The sequence below is a fragment of the Coloeus monedula genome (assembly GCF_965178545.1).
Source record: "Coloeus monedula genome assembly, chromosome: 7".
In the NCBI taxonomy this organism is placed as follows: Eukaryota; Metazoa; Chordata; class Aves; order Passeriformes; family Corvidae; genus Coloeus; species Coloeus monedula.
Genome location: NC_138787.1, coordinates 15,423,275 through 15,446,913, shown reverse-complemented (window position 1 = coordinate 15,446,913; position 23,639 = coordinate 15,423,275). Strand labels below are relative to the sequence as shown.

General features: G+C 38.1%; 1 protein-coding gene across 1 annotated transcript in view; it reads right to left on the bottom strand.

The window, feature by feature from the left end:
* Positions 1–23,094, bottom strand: part of CERKL (CERK like autophagy regulator) — a gene marked incomplete at both ends in the record, with an annotated part of 50,813 nt that extends 27,719 nt beyond the window's left edge. The window contains 2 exons of the mRNA XM_082285476.1: positions 1,334–1,576; positions 22,872–23,094. Coding sequence (XP_082141602.1) covers positions 1,334–1,576; positions 22,872–23,094 — 466 coding nt within the window. The remainder of the gene's footprint in view (positions 1–1,333; positions 1,577–22,871) is intronic.
* Positions 23,095–23,639: the final 545 nt, after the last annotated feature.

Sequence of the window (23,639 nt, the reverse complement as noted above, 5' to 3'; positions counted from 1 at the left end):
CTGTGAACATATGGTATCACTGCTCCTGATAGATGGAGGGTAATCTGGGAACAAAACAGACATTTGCTCCTTATGCAAATGTCCTTGCCTTTATGGGTAGCTGGAGATCTACAGGAATCCTGGCACTTCTGCAGATTGAGATATTTCATGATAAAGTCTTTCAAAAGGGGAAAAGGGAAGGGAAAATCCAAAGCATACTGTAAACAAACAGTGTAAGAATGCACCATTAATAACTCATGTTGTTTCTCTAATACCTGCTTGTGAAACTTTACTAGAAGCACACTATAAATTGTTATTCAAAGTGTTGTTACAAACACTACAGATGTACAAGATTTGAATTCCGTAACCCAGCTCAGTCTTAACAATTCAGCTGGAGTTCTAATAGTCTGTTACAAGAGAGACTGCTTTTCTTCTGTAACAAACAAACTCATTTGCTAAAATCTGTAAACAGAGGCACATTTTGGAGCTAAATCAGAGAGTTTAGTATTGGGAAAGAGGCGTCATTTTGTTTTTTTAAATCAAAAGTGTGCTATATTCTGTGTCTTTCAAATATAAACTACAGTGAAAGGCTTGGATTTCTCAGGGCTCTTTTCCCTATATGGTTAATATTTTTTTCTTAATTTTGATGGAGCTTCCATAAAATAAAAAATAAAAGAAACCCCAACCAAGCAACCAACCTTATAACTGGTTAAGCAAAGCATCCTGAAAATGGCATTAGCCTAAGCAAACACAGAAAGATATTTTTAAAGTAAAGAATTGCCTTCCATCACTAGTGTCAATAAATTTTGTATCAAATTAGACAACAAGAGTCCTACAGAACCTTAAGAGCACTGCCCCCTGTGAATTTATGAAGATGAGGAAAGTATCTCCCATTAGTCTCCTAAAGAATCTGGAGGTCTCAAGTGGGATTTCCTAAATTGTCACCAAAAGGTTCCTGAAGAGCTCCCAGAAGTGCAACTACTGTAGTACCATCATGTGTGATGCAATTTCAAATGAAATTTTGTTGAAAATATCAACAAAATATATGATTTCTTTCAGAAACAGATTTCCCAGAAGACTCTTCAGTCAGAATAAACTACTTATTTTCAGTAGCTTCCAAAACTCTTCCAAAAATAACATCAATTTGTTTCAGTTTTACAGATACATTAGTCAATTATTGTCACTTTCCTAAATTTTACACTTCACCACGTAAAACTTCAGTAGTAAACATTTGGCAGAAATAATATTCATATCTGTGTCTTAATTTCTACAGGCAAAACGTTTCTAAGCTTCACTCAACCTCACGTATTGCCAATAGAAATAAATATGACATCAACCTCAATTAAATGCTTACCATTCAGAATTTCCTTCAGATGTCTAAACCATGACTGACAATGATCTTCACTTAAGTTATTTAAATGGATAGCACGGTCTGTAAGCTTATTCTCTTCTTTATTCAAGCATTTAAAAATTGTGATACCCAACAAAGTACCACCTTTTTTCTGCCCTGCAAAACGACGACGTTTCAGTTTTACTGAAAATACATCTTTCATTTCAATAATCTCCTCTTGAGCCTGTAAGGCCACACGGGAATCACCTGTAAGAGAAAAAAAAGAAAAAAAAAAAAAAAAGAAAAGCATTACCAATATGTTTGGGAGTAACAACTAAAAAAAACATTGTTACAGCTTCATCTCTAGCTTCACTTCTTGCATCTGTTCATGCTTGCATTGAAACTTACTGCATATAATTTCCTTCAATCACTGGTCTTTTATTTTACCAACTTAGTTATGTATCCAGCTGTACAAACAAAACAATTTCAAAGAGGTTATTTACTCAGCTTTCTGGTGTTCAAAAAAATTAACAAAATTTCACACTCTAAGAAATACTTTTTTTTGCATTTGCATTCAAAAAGCAAATTATTTATGGTATTCACCTAAATCATAGCAATCACAGCAGTTGTACACTCCTAAATCATAGATCAGAAAGTGTGCTATGACCCAAGCTGACTATATGCTCACTATATTTTTTATTTGATACAACCATTGCCTTTTGTGCTTATATAGAAATAAATCAGAAAATATTTAAGCAAAAATAGACAAATAAAGCAAAACTCTGTTACTCTGCTTTCATTTTTGATGTATGAATTTAGTTTAGAAGACAAGAAAAACAGTTTCAAAAAAGTTCTTGGGACAGTTCAAGATCCTCATTCCAAGGGAGATTTGTGTTAGGCAAAGTGAAGGTTTTGTTATCTTGGGGCTGTTATTTACAGGGATGCTGTGGCTGCAGATGCTCTCACTTCATTTCCAAGTGCATTTTGGAAATGTATCAACTGAGCCACTGTGGTACAGGCTTCTCCCTTTTCTGCTCTCTTGAGCTGCATTCCGATTCCTCAAAAACAAAGTCAAATACACAAACTGAAGGAAAAGTGTCACCATTTCTGTAGGTATCAGATTCTCTGGACACAGAAAGAAAAGTTTCCCTGATTTCTTCGTAATTACAGCAGATCTGATACAGCAGGCCAATAAAGGTCCCTTTGCTGCCCAAGGAAAGGGACTCTAGAAACCAGAAAACTTCCCCAAATCCAGCAACAGCTCTGTCAACTGGTTGCTCAATAGCAAAAACCATAACAGATTCTGTTTGATGAATAGTTGATACATGCTGAACTGAAGTGCTGGGAAAAGTCTATTTTAATTGTCATCCTGGGAAAGGTGGGCAGCACCACCACCTTCATTATACCACATGAATCTGAGGGTTTCAGAAAGTCATACTTCCTCTGGGCAGGAGAAAGACAACTTTGTCAATTCTTGTAACAGTTTGATGCTGGCATCTCTCAACATCATTTCTGGAAGGAGACTATGCAGTGATCATCTCTCTGTCCAGGAATCTTGGATGACTTCTCCTCAGCCATGCTAACACAGCTAAAGCTCAAAACAATATTACCTCTCCTCACAACTCTCAACCAATTCGTTTTTTCCTGTTCCATACCAAATAACCTGCTACAAATAGAAGCATGATCTTGCTATACTTCCCACATATTTTTCCCAACTTTTTATGTTTTACCATCCTAATTTCTGTGTAAATCAGCTACTAAGGTGTAAAACTGGACTGAAATAATTCCGTTCTTAGCAGGAATACTGTGACAAGTAAATGTTGGTGTGCACTGAGATAGTACACAGGAAACTGTCTGTAGTGCAGATTTTCAGAAGTATACAGCAAATAAACAGGAGGAAACTCACCTAAATAGTTTTTTTAAAACCCCAACATAAATCTTAAAAGTACTGTAATGACTGCTGTAAAAGTATTTTCATTCAATGTATCCTGTAGAAATGAGGGAGCTGAGGGGGGAAAAATACTGTATGATTCCATTTGAACTATGATTTTACACAGACTCCAAGTGGACATTGTACAAACAAACTTGATACAAACATTACCAAACCCAAGACCTTCATTTTTGTCAAACTTTGTACTGCTCTTCTAAAACATTTAGGGGTAAATAGTCTCTGTAAGTCTGAAATGAAAAACTGACTGGTTATGTCCCATATCACTTATCTAGAACTACATAGTTTAATACCTATATTAAAGATTTGTTTTTATTTTTAAAACAGATTTTTTGAGGGGTCTGCTTATTTTTTTTCACGAAGTCTCACTGTGAGACACACAGTACACTGAACATGCCGACACACAACCTCAATGCTTTAGGAAAACGAGTGAACAAAGACACGTGATATATAACCACAACCATTATGCAGCCATAACTGAACTGCAGCATTCATTTCCCCAGACCAACACAAATATTCTAAGTGGGCTTGCTTTTTAAATACTTTTAAATAAATCACACTTTTTAATAAATCATATTTTGGATTTAACTCTTAGTTCTGCTGAGGATATCACAAACTCTATTATGCCAATGTTATGAATGTACACCACAAATAAGTTACAAACATTAGTCTACTTGACAGGCACAAGTCAAGGAAAATGAAGGCCTGTTAAAATACATTTTTATTCCCCACTAGCTTTCATAGAATGACATTTAGTCATAAACCAGGTAAGGCCTGCCTTTTCTTTTCATGACTATTTAAGCAGGTTATTTATTTGCTCGTGCATCTTCCTCTTACTCTGTATTTATCAAATTCTTACGTTGCTCAGATGCATATCAAAACTTTTGATATTTAAAATAAAACATTCTTACTAGGCAGCACCAGACTTTCAAAACCACTATTTGACTTTGGTTGTTTTACAGGAATACATTTCTAGATGCAACTTGGAGAAGGATTTAAACTCTAGGAATGCTGAACTATAAAAAGCTATCATCCTCAGGTTTTAATTTGTAGAGGAAATGTTGAAGTAGCTAGTAGGATTAGGACAGCCAATTTTTACTAAAGTTGTAAAGAAATCTGCATAAAATCCAAGGCAAATTCCATAATTTTCATCTTCTCTGCTTACTGAAAATAAGACCATCCCAAATGCAGTAAAATTTTATAAAACAACTCAGATAAAGAAAATTTAAGTCAAGAGCTGTATTTATAAAATACTTCTAGTATGAGACAACAACCAGGCTAATAAAATATTAGTATAAAGTATATAAGTAAATAAAGTATATATTGGATTAGACACTTTTTTTAAACTTCAAAAACCGTATTGGCTCATTAGTATCGTATTGGTTATTGTGAGCAGTTTCAGGACATTAACTGTCCTCTCACATTACTTAGAAAGATATTGGGTACCATCTGTTCTTGCAAGAGATTTAAGTATACATCTATTAGATATCATGCTATTTATTTAATTCAGTACCCACTTCCCATTGTTGTATCTTCTGAAAAAAAAGAAGTCAATTTAATTACAAGGAATAAAGATAATCTCTTCTACCGGGCTGCCCTGTCATCATGAAAGCACAGAGGGAACCTGTATAAAGTAGGTTACAGGCGTTAGGGAAGAGCAAAACGAACAGCACTTAACATTTAACAAAGATCTAACAAAACCACAATATATGGCACTTAAAAAAAAAGTTACTATAAGCCAAGGGCTTGTCTAAATCAATCTCAGCACATCTGTCTGATGTAGAGCGTAAACAGGATTAGAGTTGGATTTATCTGCTTGACGCTAATTGTACTCACAGTTTCTGCACATGTCCACTTTTTTTTTTTCCAAATACAGCATGAAAAAAAGAAAAATCTGCCTGGATAGATGAATTTCTAGGAAGTTTTATGCCCCTATTTATCATCTCACTAATTTCAAGCAATGAGACTATCCTACATTTTTCCTACTTATGGTAGTCCAATCTCTTATTTAACAAAAATTATGTCTAAATCAACCTTACTGAGCTAAATCAAAAGATGAGGGACTAATACACTCAAATAGAGTTTAACTGTTAATAGCAAGCCAAATTTTAATTGTTAAGAGTTTTAAACTAGGCTTTAAACATACTACCTCATGTTTACAGCAAAATTGATGAAAATACATGCAAAGAAAAAAAGCAGTACTATGAAAAATAGAACAGTTTTAGAGAAAATGTGGTATTTCAATATAAACACCAACAGTTCAACAAGGAAACACTTTTTGGACTGTTATCTTACCACAGAGGCCCAACATCTAGAAGTGGTACTTAAGGACTTGATTTCCATAACAAATATCTGGAGTACATGGAAAATATCAGAAAACACACATGAAATGTGACTATAATTCAAGAACAAGAGTTGGACACAAAGTAAAGTGTGTTATACTCCCTTGGTCACAAATGCTTCCTCTGACCTTTGGCAAGACACCTAGTCCCCCCTGACTATAATGAATAGATAAATCTTTTACACATTTTAGGCTCTCTGTCCCACTACATTCTCAAAGTTTACTTCCTTAATAGTTAATTGATATAGCTGAGTGCAGCATAACTTAACAGAAATAATTAGAAATTGAAAAAAAATCATCAAGACTATACCAAAGCAAATATAGCAATCAGTACTTATTAAAGTGGTTCATGATAAAAACACTTCTTTATTATTAAATTGATTACAGATCATCCTACACTGTATGAACACTACTTTTAAAATAACCATTCAAGACATACAATAAAACATAACTGTATTAATATAAAACCGAAAATAAAATAAATAGAATTAAAAATTAAACTAGTTTTGACAGTATGTCTATAAATCTATGTTTAGGAATATTTAATATGATAATGTCTAATGCATATAAACCAGCACCTATTAGCCCATCAATTATTAAGCCCATTTTTCCCTCACTGTAAATCAGCAAAGCACGACAAGCAGCATGCAGCTGATTCATAAAACCCCTATAGCTTTCAGCTACTTATTGATTAAAAAGGGCTGGAAAAGCAGGTATGATCATTCTTGCCAGAAAAGCCAAGAAACACTGTAAAGCTTGTCTGGCTCTTTAGCACTTATTTAAATACTCTAAACATGAGACAGAAAAGCTATTTCAAAACACATGAATTTTGAATGATTTTTTATTTCAAAAATACAGGTCATGCAACACTTCTGGCAAAATTTGATGCTATGCCTCTTACTTTCTGAAAGCAGAGAAAGCAAAATTCCACTTTCTGCTTGCCAAAAGTATCAAACAGTAAGCTGAGGAGAAGGTGGTACAGCAAAGGCCAGGTTGGGGAGGGGCTGGTTTTCGTTTGAAGATTAGCTTTATGTTACTCTAGTCCTTCTAAAAGGTGGTGTAGAAGTTTAACACAAGCAAGGCCCTAACCTAGAAACACATTTCTCAGACTGTGTACAATGACCTGCCTGGGAGCAGCAAGGAGTTCAGAAACTACTACAAGGGACTGAAGAGATGCATCTCAGTTTCTCCAGAGCTGGAGAGTAAAAGCAGGGTGCAACTACTAACTTCACCTTTTAATGGCAGCTATCCACTTGCAGCAGCAGCTGTATTCCTTCAGGGCAGAAAACTGAGCTTAAAAACATCTGACAGGGATACAACCCATTTTCATTCTCCTTTTCTAGAGAATCTTAGTGTGATGTATTTTGCCAAGCAAATGCAATACCTTGCTGCTAATCCCTCTCTCAACACAAGACACCCACCCTTGACTCACCTGCCATGACTGTGCAGTCCAGCCCTTCTCCTGAAGTCTGCCTCTGCTTAGTCAAATCAACCCCCTAAAGTAACAGATTGCCCACTTTTTCTTTTCCCCCTGCCTAGTCTTCTGACAAGTTGTTTAGTATAAGCAGCTCAACACCAGTCTTATAGAACTAGAGATGCTACAAATTGATAAGAAAATTCACAGCAGGGAAGAAGGAAGAACTGGGACTGTCTCCTTTCATCAGCAGGAAGTCAACATGCCTTGAGCCAATCTGCTGTGCATTTTCACTTCCAACTGCTAACTCCCCAACGATCACTGAGATCAATAAGAGTCAGCAAGAACTGGAAAAGATGAACAATGGCTTCTCTTAATTCTTTAGCGTTCTAGTGACATCTTATACATTAAAAGAAAATTGTAAGTCTCAGAACTAAACTCCACTTTACAAAACTATAATGACACATTCAGTTACATTTCATTGGACAAGGAGTTATCCACTCTTCCAGCTTAAAGAAGTCATCTTGTTTTAAACTATCATCACAGATAGCTACCTCTAAAAAGAATATTTTTATGAAGAAAAACTGACATAATAAAAAAATAAAATTCTGGAACAAATTCGTACTTCAGATTTCAATTTTTCAACGCAATACTAGCAAAAAACCCAATAAACCCAGTATTTTCCAATGCAAACCTCAGTCATGGGATAAAGGCTTACATTACATAATAGAATAATTTCACTTATTTTTAAACAATTTTACTATATTCACAGCATGGGTAAATCCATCTAAAACTGTAACCTCCTACCTTTCATCTTCCCCTTGTCTCTTACCACTTTTCAAATGGCTCTTTCCCCCAAGACACCACAACCAGCTGATTCCAATTCCTGTTCTCCACCATACCTGTTAAAAACTAATCCTCAAGCTTCTGAGTATCCCCATCAAATCAAGAGGGCTGTTTCACACACAGCCCCTGTGCACAGTATCATGTCACAGCAACTGGAGGAAGAGCAGCTTTAGGGAACATTTGGAGTAGTCCTTGAAGTCTTGAGTTCGACCATACTCAAGCACTTAAAATTCGGTTAACTTTCACTACAGCTTTAAAAGAGGGCAATAGGCAAACTTCTGAAAAAGAGCAACTATCACCAAGCTACTTAGTTCTGGCTGAACCAAAAGAAAAGAGGATTTTGGCTACTGGCAGAGCAAATATGGGAACAGCTCAATTGATCCCATGCTGTAAGAGCGTAGTTTAGTACAGCTCAGAGGCTGGTTTTGCTGGAGCTGATACCTTATGGAGAAAGGCCAGGTTTGGGGACTTTCCCTCTGAGCATGACCAGATCTCAGAGTGACACTTGTACACAGCACTGGGGGTCTGCTTGATGCCCAGCAGGCCACAGGAAAGGCCTTTCCTCTTGAAATGAGGCTCATTAGACATCTATCCATCAAGCTTTCATTAGTGTCTTGATTCAGCTCTCAGAGCAGTGAAGTACCTTGCTTACTAATTACAAGCTAATGGCAGAATTTCATTAGAAAAGCATACTGAAACTGGCAGTTTGAAAAGAAATCAAATAGCTTATTGAAAAAATACCTCTGCAGAAAAGTGTGACTGAAGCTTTGGCAGAAGTACTAATGCTGTTCCAGAAAAAAACTTCGCCCTAAGGAAGAGTTTCTCCTTCGTTCTACAAGAAAAGATTTGAGGGAGATGATGAATTTAAAAATAACAAGATCTATTGGGAATAATATTAGAACAACAAGGTAAGCTGAAAGGAAGTAAGGCAGACAATGACTGATTCCCATCCTGAAGCATTTGAGAGGATGGATGAAGCAAAGGTTTTGCTTTTAATAATTACATTTTATTATTAACACCACAGCAAGAGAGAGGTCACTGGAAATATACTATAGAAAGCTCTACATTTTATGTTAAGAATATGGCCCACATATTGCCTAATTTCATAACACGATTTGAAAAGCAGCTGTAAACCTTTCATTTAGTGGCTGAAACTTTGAGGCTTTTCATTTAGTGAGAGGAGTTATGTAAGAAACTTTAGAGTAACAACAGGGTAAAAAGCGCCACTGATTTCCATCATTTTCCAAAACCTCTGCAAACCTCTGCATCAGATTAAATGACTGGTCTTACGCAGACCAACCATAAAGCCATCATAAAATGGAATTTATTTTGAGAGAGATTTCCGAAAGAAACAGAAGACTGGGATCTAATAGCCTACATGATTTAACAGAATGGGTTAGCAGAGCTGAAATATACTAAAGAATCCCCAAAGACGAAACATGAGCTTAATTTTACATTTCCTCGAAAACATCTCACACATACACAGTGTTATGTACCTACTAATTTATGTTACAATCATGCAATTACTTCTGTCATTTCAGAAAATAAGGGGAAGTGGGGAAACAAATGACCTATTATGGCCACACGACATTACTGAGTTTGATTAAGTACAAGTTAATAATTACTTCTGCTTGGAGCCTTACTTGCACCAGATCTGCCTCAGCCTCAAATACAGATTTAGAAATCATCCATACTGCTAAATACCAGTGTTTCAGGGAACTCAATATGCCTCAAATATTGGAATCTTAGTCTTTTCTGGAAAAGATTTTCAAGAAATATTTTCTTCAGGAAAAAAGAACAAGCAGCCCATTCTAAACATGTGTCAATGTCCTTCTGTAAACTACTGATAATTCATGTACCCTAGTAAGTCATACTTTTATTTATTAAAGCATAGCTATCAGCTGCTAGATGAGCTTATCCAGGAACTTCTACATGTTTGGCTTTATCCTCATTGATCTCTGATCTTTTCTTTTTTTCAGAGATTTATGAAGGAAACTCTGCCATCCTTTGTATCATTGTATCTGCATCTCCTACAGTTGCCCAAGGGCAAGAGATGGCAATAGCACCACCAGAATCCTCTGACAAGCATAAAACCCTTCCCTCACTCCAACACTCAGTTGCCACTTAGGAACAGGAAGAATGCAGGCTACACCACTTTGCCTGCAGGGTGAATGAATCCTATTTTGTTCATGTACATCACACTTGTAACAAACTTAAAAGAAAGCACCAAAAAACCCCAGAATTTTGTTAGATGATCTTTTTAATATAGATTTTTTTTTTTTCCCCCTTCTCCTTATGGACACTGTTCATATTTCTCTAACTTTGTAAAATATTTTGTCATATTAAAAATATAATTTATATTACATTATAGATGTACAATACAAAAATTACTTAGAACACAACACCAAATTTAAGGTATTCTTAGTCAATTGTGCAGTATACAAATTAGCACTTCATATAAAGAGAAAGCTTAAAAAATGCAACACTCCAGAAGCTTTCTGGTATTACAATTATTTTTATTATATAGAATTGACTCCATTTGCAATGATGCATAATTCTGTGACTGAGGAAATTACATTCTCAGACTTTCATCAATTTTAAATTTTTTTTGTAGCTTACCACTATGACAAATCTCTCACAAAAGATTTGATACCAATATGAAGTGACACAACTGAACCAAACCTTAATTTCACTCACAGTAAGAAATCACAGGATTAAGTAACACTGTGCAGTCTTTTAGAAAAGTTTATTGCTTCCAGATGGATGCAAGTTTCCTTTCAGCACTGATTGTATCTTCTGTACACAGGGTGCCAGTGTTACTACAAATACAGTCAAAAGTAGTTATAAAGATAAATTGTTAAAATATTGACATAAACAAGCTCATACAATAGTGTGTCTGAACAAAGTAAGGACAACTACATTAGAGTGCTGCCTGTCACAAATGTTCAATACAAAAACATGCACACCCTTTTTAGAAATTACAACCCGTATACGAACAAGCACAAATTTCCAAGGTATTCATAAAATGATTTCTAATTCCAACTGCGTGCTCTTTGCCCCATGTTGTGTAGTGCCATGTGTTTCCCTGCATGGTGCACACCACCAAGACGCCCACCTGTGCCCATGTATCTGCACCAAGCTCAGGATACACTCACTTCATTTAGCAGCAGAACTGCTGCATACACACTGCAACACACGTCAAACGATAACTGTAAATAATAAATATCTTTAAGCTAATTTAAATTTCAGTCCATGTGCATCAAACACTGCAGATGTAGCAACAGGTCTACAAAATGTTTAGCAGAAAGAGTAATTCTAGGAAATATCTATAAAAAAATCTATAAAAAAAATCATATACAATGCTATTTTGAAAATCAAAATACACTCAAAATTATCAGGTGAAGCCATTAATTTGAGTTGTTTTGATATTTTATGTTGTTACACTGTTCACAAGTTATACGAATAAATGGTAATGAGTCATTTAAAACATTATTTGAGATTTTCATGATATTCTCAAAAATCTGGAGATCTCCATGTTGAATTGTGACATAACCTGTGCATAAAGGAGGATAAGTTAATGCATTTCAGAGAACATGCAGAATTCGTAAAATGGTTTATGAATAAAATGTCAACATTAAGTTCCATGAAATTCAAAATTAAGTATAGAGATAATTTTCACTTTTATATCAAACTACATTAGTATATTAATTTATATACAGAAACCTACTTATTTTCTGACAGGCTGATCAACAGCTTTAAAACAGAGACACTTGTCAAAAAAACCCCCCAAAAAAACCCACCCCAAAATGCTCCACAATGTATGCTTTGCATCCTGGCATGCACCGACAACTTCAAACAAGAATCTCCTCTGCACTTTAAGCAAGTTCTTTGACATCTACCACCAACTTCTCTCCAGTATGGTAACTGCACCTACACGTGACATTTACATATCCATTCCTAATCCCAGTACTAAGTACTAAAATCAAACAGAGAGATTACTGATCGACATATCAAAAAATACCCCAAAAAACCAAAACACAAACAAGCCAGTTTCTGATCAGATTTCACTGTTGAATAATCACGTAAGATGACAAAGATGCACTTCAAATCTCCCATAATACACACAAATTTTTACTCCCCAAAACCTTTTGAACGCTAGCATTACACCCATATGTACAGGTATTACCACTATGAGGTTGAAGTAAATAACTTACTTGTAGATCCTATGAATTTTATTCACAGCATCAAGTTCCTGCATATGGTTCCAGGGTCAGAGAACAATTCCAATTCAGAGCACCCACACAGCAACAAAGAGAGATGCATCTTCAAACTCTCCAGCATGCACTTGCTCAGTGTGTTATTGTTACTATTGCATGCAAATTTTCCTCTATCACAGTATTAAACCTATTTTGCTCATTTAAAAGTAAATTTAACAAATGTGAGTTTCCATATCCAGCTACACATTACAAATCATACAATAATCTTTGACTTAGCCATAAAGTGAATTAGTGCCAGAAAATTATCACCACCTGTGTTCAAGAAATAATCAGTATTGATACCTTGGCACACATCTTTAAGCTGCTGACATAAAAAATGGAAATGGATGTTTCATATTAAGGTTGTCTTCTGTGAACATCAGAAATCTTCTCAAATATATTTATGGAAAAATACCAGCAAAGCATATTGAAGCTACACTTTTTCCTTATTTTGAGGCTGATCAAACTAAATCATTCTCAATGGCTTCAGACTCTTATCCTATACAAGCCTAACTATGTCTTTGGAATTTAACTTCCTTTCTCCACAACAAAAATAAATATATTAAAAAACCCCAAGATTATAATAATTATAAGCATTCATATGAACAATATTTTCAAGGGAATTATGGCTAAGAAATTCAGGTTTCCTATACAGTCTCCTACTGCACTGTAATTCTTAACCAACATTTAATAAAATCAACCCCTTGGTAATTTTTCAGGCAAAGAACATGCATTCTTTAAACTGTATTGTTCCACCAATAAAAATAAGTACCTTGGTGATGGAAGGCTAGACAAACTGAAGTTCAGATTTTATCATTAAATCTTGCTTGGCACTGCAGACACAGGTGGAATTACAGACTAGTGATGTGTGTGCTTTTACTCAAAATATCATTTAAATATAATTTAACTGGTTTCTGGTATGTAAGACCAGCAATACCAGGACAGAGCAAGCATCCATCTGTCCCAGTATCTTATATCAAACCATAGCCATAAGCAGATGCTAAGAGAAGAGAAGGATAAAGGAAGCATTTATTCTCTTTCCCACTAGTACTTTTCCATTCCCCACCTGTTTTCATTTGGGACACCCTGAACTGACTGTGGTTTCTACACATTTAACAGCACTCAAATGATGCCTTCCATCTCCATTTGAATCCACAAAACCTTTTAGCACTAACAATTTTTGGCTGCAAGTTTTACAATTCTCTTAGCTATTCATTTGGTTTTCAGCCTGGTTCTTCTTAGCTTATTAGAAGCATCTTATTTCTTATGTTGCAAAACTGCCACTTTGTCCAGGCCACATGTCAAGAACCTTCCTTTTAGACCAAGTGCCAGCCTAGTCCACCACCCTCATCCAGAAGCCATTATGTACCTTTAACCACAGTCACCCCTTGAACCTTCTCCAGTCCCACATCACCTTTGCTGAGGACACCAGAACTGCACACAATATTCAAGACACTGTTAAATAACTGCTGGTTTATAGAGCATACAAACATCTGCTTTAGTCTCTACTTACGTTCTAATTATCCTTAACATAATAATCCTAACAACTGTTTAAGTGACAGATGACATTTTCCACATGATAAACCTATAATTATACACATTAGGAATGGTATAGCTACAGCTCCTGATCTTTATTCCAAGCTGATGGCATTCAAATAAAAGATCAATACATTACACTATGTGTAATTATTCCAACTCTCAGACTCACTGTCCCGTTGCCTGGTCAAATCCGTAAAACTGCCATAGCTCTGAATTTGTGCTGTAGGAAAGAACTTGCTTTATTACTCTGCTCCCACATAAAATCAATATTGCTAAATGCTAATGAAAAAAGCAGTATCTCCCTTAAGCAAGACAAACATTTATATACATATAAATCATTATAAGTTCAGTACTGAATTCCTGTGTGTACCTTCCCCAAATGGTTTCCATAAAACAAGTGAGACCTAGGAACAAAATTTCAAAATCACCACCTGCTTGTTTCCCTCATATTTTAAGTAATTAACTACTCAACAAATGTAAATGCTAAAAAAAAAAAAATGCTCTTATTTAATTTTCATTTGTACTACAGTTAAAAAAACCCAAACATTGATCAGGTACTCTTTTTTTCTGCTAAGCATTGTTTTCCAAACCAACTCTAGTTGCTACTAGCCTTGTTTAATGAGCATGTTGCAGTCAAGTGACCAAGAAACATTGCATTTGACATGAAATACTCAGAGTATTCTTTTTCCTTTAATAAAAACAATACAAAATTAAAACCAGACATCTAGATACAATCTTTTCCCGATCATGGTAACATACAATACACATAGGTTTACCCGAGAATGTGTCAGCTGCAGAATTCACTGAATGAAACCACAAATCCGTTCAAAGTTTGATGTTGACATCAGTTACCACCATCTATAGCCATTTAACTGTTAGGGTATTATAGGTTGGCACTATGATAATTTTGATCCCTAGCTAATCACCTCACTCCAAGTTAAATTACATAGATGTGACAGAGCAGACCTTTGGGAAACCCAAAACCATCCAAGTGTAAAATCTTTCAGTACCTTTCTTGACAGAGCTGTTTGACAAGTCTCCAAAAGGCCATGCAACAAACAGGAGAGCAGGGAGAGGACTTGGACAGGAGCAATCTCATTTTGAACCATCTTCGGAACAGTCAACAGATCAGCCAAGCAAAGACGTGCTATTTTCATACCAAAACCCAGCAAGTTATCTGGAATTTTTTCCTATTTATTGTTAGCAATTTATTTACAAGAATTTTCACTCCTTAGAATTACACAGGCTTTTTTTAGAAGTCATTTTCATATGTCATTTTTAAGTGAGACTATTTATTCTATTTCTACTATGCTGTACTAAAACAACGCAGAAAAATATAACTACAAGATAATTTTTAAACTTCTGTCAAATGACAGGAGGGTAATATAACAATGAGCATTTAATTACCCAAACTCAGATCAGTACATGCAAAACAGCATTATATTTAGTGGTAAGGATTTATTGCTGTTACCCTTAACTTGATCATTCACGTGTCAAATTTTGTTTTTCCAAGACTGCCTGCACTGTGTAAAGATCTGTTTCCAGGATACCTACAATTGTGCAGTACATAACATCTGTTGCTTTGCATTTTCAGAGCCTCACAAAGAATACTTTCCTATATTCACTTGAGTGTATGGACTGACAGAACAGATATATTGTCACAGTTCAAATAAACTGACAACTACAGCAACGATTCAGTACTGAAAAGCATCCAACTAACTACCATCTGACGTTGCTCAAACAGGCAAAAGCCTGGAACTTCAGAGTTCAGCACTGAATTCTGTTAATGAACTGACCATTTATTTAAACTTGCAACACACAGGCAAGAAATAGCCACACTCCAGACTAGAGAACTGTGACTTAAACCAACTCACTGAAAAAATTGTTGTCAGTGATTTAATATATTCCTATGACAACTAAGTGAGAAGTCGGGGAAGGAGGAAGTTGCAGATCTTAAACATAAGAAGTGAATTGTCTTTCATCAAATCCCTTACAGGTAAGCTACCAGACATCAAGGCTCACATGAATATTCAGGCCTAAAATTTCCATGTTTTTTTTATAACACCTGGTTTCACTGTTCAAATCTGCTTTTCAGCTAAAGGGGGAAGGGTTCCTAAATTGCAAAAGAGCTCCGAAACATCTTCCCTAGTGAAATAGTTTGAGATGTACCGTCCACACCTTTAGCCCACAGACACCTGTATTTTTGAAACAACCTGAACAATTGAAAGGAAGATATTCTAGTCACTTATTTCAAGTCAGCAGTTAAAAAAATTTTAAAAATTTAAAAATCACAACCCAAAAAATTGACAGTTCATGTCTATGAGACAGGAATCAATTTAGAAGAGGATCCCGGTAAAACACAATTCTATCGCAGTCACAGTACTACATGACAAAAAGGTCAAACTTTGAAAGGAAACAGCAGATACCACCACAAAACTAGCAGATGTTCCTAAAGGATCATCTGTACAAAAACATAAGCATATGTGAGAGAAATCCAACACTATCATGAAATCAGTTGGTGTCTAACATAATAGCAGTTCCTTATGGCAATATGGTAATACATGTATCAGATACTCAACACATTATGGTCTTTTGTCTGCACATACTGTTACAACACAAGTCATAAAAACCAGGACCACTGATTTCCTTGAAAGGAAAACATTAGTTCCACAGCCCACTAATGTTAAGTTCCACAGACTACTCAGTTCTTCAGGTTACATTCTCAGATTTTCATCCACTTAAGCTTTTTCATAAATTGTCTTAGTAGGATAAAAATATCTTCGGAGTACTGCACGTATTGAAGAAAAACTTCCTTCTAAAGACAGTGCATAATATAGCCAGACATACCTAAATGAAACAGCAAACAACAAGGGATTTCTTCTATCCAATACCTATTTGTTTGGGTTTTGCATAATTGCAACAGTATCTATTATTTACCTGCTGCTTCTGTAACATACATAGTTAACAAGACATTTACAACCAGAAGAAAATTGTTTTTCTAAGTTTATTTTTATTGACTCCAACAAGAGCAGATGACAGATTGTCCGGCTTTTATTTCTATTTTGCAAGTGTAAAAAAAAAACCTATGCATTTTCCAATTAACTACACTTAAAGTCAAGATAAGCTGGCAACACTTGATGCAATAGGAAAAGACAACAGCGCATAACAGAGGGATACAGATTCAGGGATGATATGGTAAAATGACAATCAAAGAAAGAATATAACCATATCTAGAATCTGAAAGAGGAGTTAAAAAATTAGCATTCCTCAAGGGCCAAAAACCAGGATAATTAAGAAACTGAGATAGGAGATTTCTACATAGATAAGGAATTTGCATACTCTTTAATGATTTTAAAAGAACATTAATTTACACTGAGAAAGGGACTCAGTGTTACAGCACTATTGTGGATATGAAAATACCACTAGCATGGGCATCAAAGATTGGTTGCATATCAACGTTTTCTTAATATACACCTTTGGATTCTCTCCATCATGCTATATAAGGAAGACCATCAACTGACTCTTGCACACCTTTGCCCAAAAGGCACAGTCAAGAGCTGTCAATTACTGTGTGAACAAGAAAATTATGGAACCTTGATAACTTTTTTTTTAAACAAATTTGGATTCTACTCTTCATCCCCTTACTACGTCTCCTGTGACTCTCCAGTGATTCTCCCACCCTTTATCACACACACCCCACGCTACAGCATCACCCTGCATGTCTCCCTGTCTGCCCAGCAACAGCTCCATTCCATCCAGTGTCCCCTCCATTCACTCACATCCCTCTCCACAGTACCCACAGATCCCTCCCATACCCACAGGGCACTGCACCAAAACCCTTACGCTCCCATACTGTATCAGTTCACCCCCACCACAGCGCGCTTGATTGCCCCCTGATTCCCACCCATCTTTCTTCAATCCACCTGCTCAGCAGCCAAAAACCAGCACCAGCTACGCCTGGCTTGTTCCTGGTGTGCCAGCTGCTCAGTGATGCATAATGTGCCAAGCACCCAGCCAGACACCATCCTCACTCCCCAGGAAGGAACAGGAGAGGAATAAAGCAAAACATTGCCTTATCTATAATATCAGAACATCGAAAAGACTGAATTATTACACAGTGCAACAGGAGCAGCAAAGAAAAAAAACTCCACCACAAAAACAAAACGCATCACCTTTACCCAAGTCAAAAAACTTGCTGAGTTTATGGCCTACAACAACTTTAAGATAACACAAACCACAGTATCATCAACAGAAAGTTTTGCATTAAAAAGAAAAGGCCATGAAGAAGGGCTACTTTCTACGAAAGCTAAATAAATCCTGTTATTTCAAATTCCCATAGCATCAGAATCCAACTCACTAACATAGGCAGCACTTAACGTGTATGGAAACCTGAACACACAAATATAATTTGCAAGATCTAGCATAGAAACCTTTTTTTCTGGAACAAAGATTTAAATATCTGATCTCTCTCTTTGGAGGTAGATAATTAAAGTGCATAGAAAAGGCCATATATTAGATATCCAGGTTATGTTAGCCCCTTTCAGTGTAAGCAAAGAGATACATAAATGTGTGAAACACAAGGAAAAACAGAAAGCATGAAACAATGAAAGTTGCCACAAACACATGAACTGATCTTCTGATAAATGAAAATAACCACACGGACAGTCAAGATATTCTGTTTTAAAGTTCCCTGAAAAAAAGAACAAGTTTTAAGACTCCTTTAATCAGTGTATCCTAGTTCCATAAACATTTTTCAGTTTCCACAATAAATTGCAGCTTAATAAATTATTTTGCAGCTTCATGCAGCATTTTTCTAAAAAACATTAATTTTACGGACTCCCTGGAAAAAGATTTGAGTGTCTTATAAGTTCAGACCTAAGTTCAGAGAGTTTAAAACTGCATGCTTTCCTCCTTCAATTCACATCTTAAAGCCATATATTAATGTGGCACATGAACACCTCACTTTCAGTTACACTTCATAATATTTATTTTTATGTCTCTTCCTTAAAAACAGTTTTTCTGTTTGGACACTAGATAAGCCACTTAGAGAAAGTATGTTCTCTACATGTCAGAAGTAGAATCAAAAGCTTCGAATTTGGTCCTCTTGGAACTTCAGTAATTCACATTTTGTAACAGCCAGTTTCCATTTCCATTATTCCTGACTGACCGATAGACTGACAGATGTCTTACTTTAGAGATCCCAAACAGACTATTGGTATCTATTTCAGCCACATCTGTTCCTAAATAGCCTTGGCAACAGGCCACTATGCACTCGGAATTAATTTTAAGTCCTTTACTGCTGACTCTCTCACTGTTGAAATACATCAGTGATTCCTTTTCCTTATTGCTGCACTTACATAGCAAATCTATAAATCTATATTTTAGATGAATATCAACAAGAACTACAGCATACTATAGATAAGAATAGTATACTTAAACAATAATGATTTGTTTTACTTCATTATGAAAATATATATTTGTTATTTTTATTTTATTCATTATGAAATATATAGTCAATATTACATTAACCTCTGGATTGCTCCAAGATCTTATTTTCTTGTTGGATAATTAATTTAGAAATTATGTTCAATTACCTATACTTAAAAAGCAAGCTTATCCAAATTATTACTATTATTATCCCAATAGTCAGTCCAGCTTGCAAGCTGTCAGTCAGGGAATAACTTCATATACCACTCAGTTTAGTACACTACACACACAAGAAACTACACTTACCAAGTTTTTCATAATGATCAAAATCCTCCAGACTTCACATACTGATAAAGCACTGGGCAAGTGCCATTTTCGTTACACTTCCTACCTGACAGAAATCTGCTGAAAAACTGCAATTATTGTTAATTGGGAAACTCTGTGGCAATCTTTAAAAACATGCTGGAGGCTTTAAAAAAATCAGATTTAAAGTCTTTATTTAACAACAAAAAAAGCCATATGCATAAAGACAATACAAATGATCTTCTGGGAACTTGTAAAAAACACGTATAATTTTCAAATCTGTACTTAAGATAGCTTTCTCTGCTATAGTTTTGAAGCAGCACTCAAAACAAGAATCTCCACAGTTCAGGGCTGGATTATTAGTAGAGAGAGAAGTCTTGCCTTTTTGCTAATTTCCATGATTATATTTATAGCATAGGAAAGCCACATAGAAAGAAGCTAGAGAAAAAACTAGCAACTACTGACTGTGAGCTCTGCTTCTCGTTGAGGCACCAAGTGCACTGTTACAAGCAAGCAAGCAGCTATGGGTCAGAGGGGTTCTGCCTCCATGAGGAGAAAAGGCTCAGCTGAGCTGCACACCCAGGCTGTAGCTGCAGCCTTTCCAAGGGGCCAGCTGAGCCGTGCCTCACACTTTCCCTTACTCCCACCTGACACATTCAGTCCCCCAGGCTCCACATTCAGTTGCCTGCCCAAGCCTCACTTCTGCCATAAGCTTTGTTATATAAAGAACACACAAAATTCGTAATGGGTCATGCTTATTTGAGAGGGAAGAACTTTGCTGGAGAGTGAAGAACAAAAGAAGCCATCAAAAATCATCAGCAAGCATGGGCAGCCAAAAACTGCTTGGGGAGAGAAGCTGCAGAAATCCAGGATAAGGTAAAGAAGGAAGTCCTCCTGATAATCAGGCTGCCTAGAGCCCCACAGGAACAGTGCAATGGGGCAGAACTCCACATACGTCACTGTGACACAACTGGGCCCACGCACAGCAGATGTCACCTGCTTGGGAACTTTGAGCTGGGATTTGGAGCTCTGGCAGAATCTGGAGAAGCCAAGGCTGCACAAACTACCATGTGTAAGAACAAACAATTGGAACCACAGAGCTGTGGGTGACAAATGACAGCTTCAGCAAAACAGGAATTCATTTGGAGAACTATAGGGGATGGGAGGTTAGGAAAAAGGGAAGAAAGCAACTACCTTCAAGTTCTCTGATTTTAACAGACTGTAGCAACTGCCGAGAAGAAAGACCTTTTCCTAAAACAGGAAGAATTGCCACATACAAGTCCAAGCAAGAGACACTCAGCAGCACTTGCAAAGCGTGAAGACCTGGCTTGACCTCTTAGAGCCTAAGGCAAACTGCGTTATGAAGCTTTTGGGTTGGAGAAAGCATGCATAAGCCAAATCCCAGTGGAAAGACTTGTCCAGAGAGCCGTTAGCCATCTCTGAACACTGCACTGCTGTACTTATCCAGGAACGAGACCCTGCCACAGATGGCTCCTCCCAGCACCAGTACAGAACACCCCAGGGTAAATGCTGCTGGGGGCCAAGAATGAGAGAGAGAAAAACATTCAAGTTCCAGAATCCACATTTGACTGCCACAACTACAGCATCTCAAAAATGAAGCTATTCAGCAGCTCAATGCCACACAGTATAAAACCAAATTGTCAGAGAAAGAAGTTTCAGCATATATTTAATACATGTGCAGTAAAAGCCCAAATCCTGATACAATTGGCAGCAGCTTGTCAGTGCTGCTTTCCATAGGACTCCTGAAGTCCTGCCATCTGCTACAGGTCTGACTTTAGGCACTGCATACTTCATTACCTTTCAAGAACTACGAAAAGTTTCTGATGTCTGTATGAGTAACATGAAGATGAAAAACTTACACGAAGTAGCAACTGAGGGGGGTGAATTTTTCCTAGGAAAATAAACAAACCAAACCAGCCAAAGAAAACAAAAAAAACCAAACACACACATACAAAAATCCCAAACCACAGCATATACTCCCATCTCTGGAAGCATGGACCAATATACACCAAAATTCCTGTCTGCACTTAAAATCCTTCACTGATGACAATTACAGGACAATCATAGACCCTAATTCCTGATATACGGCAATTCAACCTACATTAAAGGAGGCAGAACATTAAGTGGCACTCAGAGCCCCACACAGAGAACTAAATAATTAATAAATCACATTACAGATCACATACACAAAGACGTGTAGTTAATCCCAAATGGGAAGGAAGAGAACCTTCAGCACCGAGTAACAGCATTATACTTAAGGCACCCAGACTAGCTCCCCAAGAGGAAGGACTGTGCATCCTCCCTGGGTGCAGGGGTGATCAGAACTCAGCGGTCCTGCTGAAAAGCAGGTATTTAAGTCTGAGACAGCACTATTAACATGGTTATGCTATTCAGAGGAGAGGAGTCAATAGCAGGGCATGACTGTGTATTTATTCAATTTCAGTAGCTCCGGTATCCCAACACTGTTACATGAAATGAACCATAATGGCTTCATCTGTGAGCATCTGACTACTTCTTTGCTTCTCTCAATGCTGACTCTACAGCTATGAGATCTTACCAGTGTGAACTTCTACATTCTGTCCAATACACTTATAAAATAAACCTGGTAGTTTAAACCTGAACAAGCTAACCATGTTGTCCTAGAAGGCAAACATGCTGCCTGGAAACTGCATTCCTGAACACAACTTTGATTTCTTCTTCATGTAAACACTGGGAGGTCACGGAAATAAACAAGCACCTTTAGGAGTGTGTACACAGTTTTAAAACTACGAATATGTTTACACAGTTTCTAGGAGAAAAATATCTATGTGGATACGTTCAAGCAGCATTCCTTGGCTTCTTAAACTTTTGTGTATAATTTGTTTCACTCGATCAAATCCTTTAACCACACTTTCTCAGCATGTTTCCATGTGAACACCACAGAGCAACGGCGACCTGCAACAGAAGCCTCATCACAAAACTCAGGTGCATCCCGCAAAACTACACTCTCCTCTCTGTGCTCTGGTTTATGTACCTGCCAAAGAACATATGCCAGAAAAAGTTGATGCCGCAGAAACAAAATCAAATCCTCTTACTGCTCTGCCTGGGGCTAAGAGGCCCGAAAAACATCCTCTCTACCTTCTGTCTTTTTCGTATGACCCACCAAGAAGACAAGGCTCTTGCCAGAGAGAGGTGGTTCAGGTACAAGACACTCAATGCGTCCTGAACAATTTCTTTTTCTTTTCAGTCAGCAAAGTACCCTCTAAGGGAACAGATGTGCCTGACAGCACTGCCCTTAAGCACTTTACTGCAATCCCGGTTTAGGGTGACTCAGCCCGCGCTGCCCGGAGAGCCCCCGGCCGCCTCTCCCCGCACGCCGCGGGCAGCCCAGCTCGCCCTGGGCCCCGCCGCCCGCTCCCGGCGGCAGCGGCCTCAGCCTGGGCCCGGCCCGGGGCGGACACCCCCTGCCCCGCCCTGCCCCGTCCCACCTGTGGGGCTCTCGGGCAGGATGGGGCTCCAGCGGAGCCGCCGGGCGCTCAGCACCACGTCGCAGCTCCTCTTGCCGATCTCGAAGATGCCCCTGAGGAGCGGCTCGTCCCCCGCCCGGGCCGGCGGAGCCGCGGCCAGCGGGGCCACTCTCCGCCGCCGCTCCTGGGGCGCGGCCCGGGCGCGGCCCTGCGGGCGGGGGAGCGGGGCAGCGGCGCCCGGCATGGCGGCGGCACCCCCACACCCACACCCGCACCGCCCGCGGCCCGCCGGGTCGAGCAGCGCCCGCCCCGCCCCGCAGGCGGGGCCGCGGCCGCCCGGGGGCCGGCGGGAGGGAGCCCGTCCCGGACCGGAGCCGCAGCCGCGTCCTCGGTCGGCACCGAGGGACTGCCCGTGCCCTCGCCGGCAGCGGCGGGACAGAGGGGCCCAGCTGCCGGGGCCGCGCGTCCCTCCCGGCGCCGGGCAGAGCGGCACCCGGCCGGACCCCGCGTCAGGTGCGCTGCCCACGGGGCGCAGCGGCCAGAAGGCAACTCGGGCGTCTCAGCGCTCTGCTCTCCTCAGTTACTGCCTCAAGGAGAACAACGAAGGAACGCTCCAGCTGCAGAAATTCATTTTCCTTGTCAGAGTCCCACGTCTTCCACTTGTCTGTTATCGTTAACAATATTGCTGTTTCTTAGCTTTAGAAAACTACCCCATGAAGTTCGAATAGACCTTCCATACTAAAAAGGCTGAGTCTTTCTCAAGCTGTGACTCTGACATAACCTTCATGT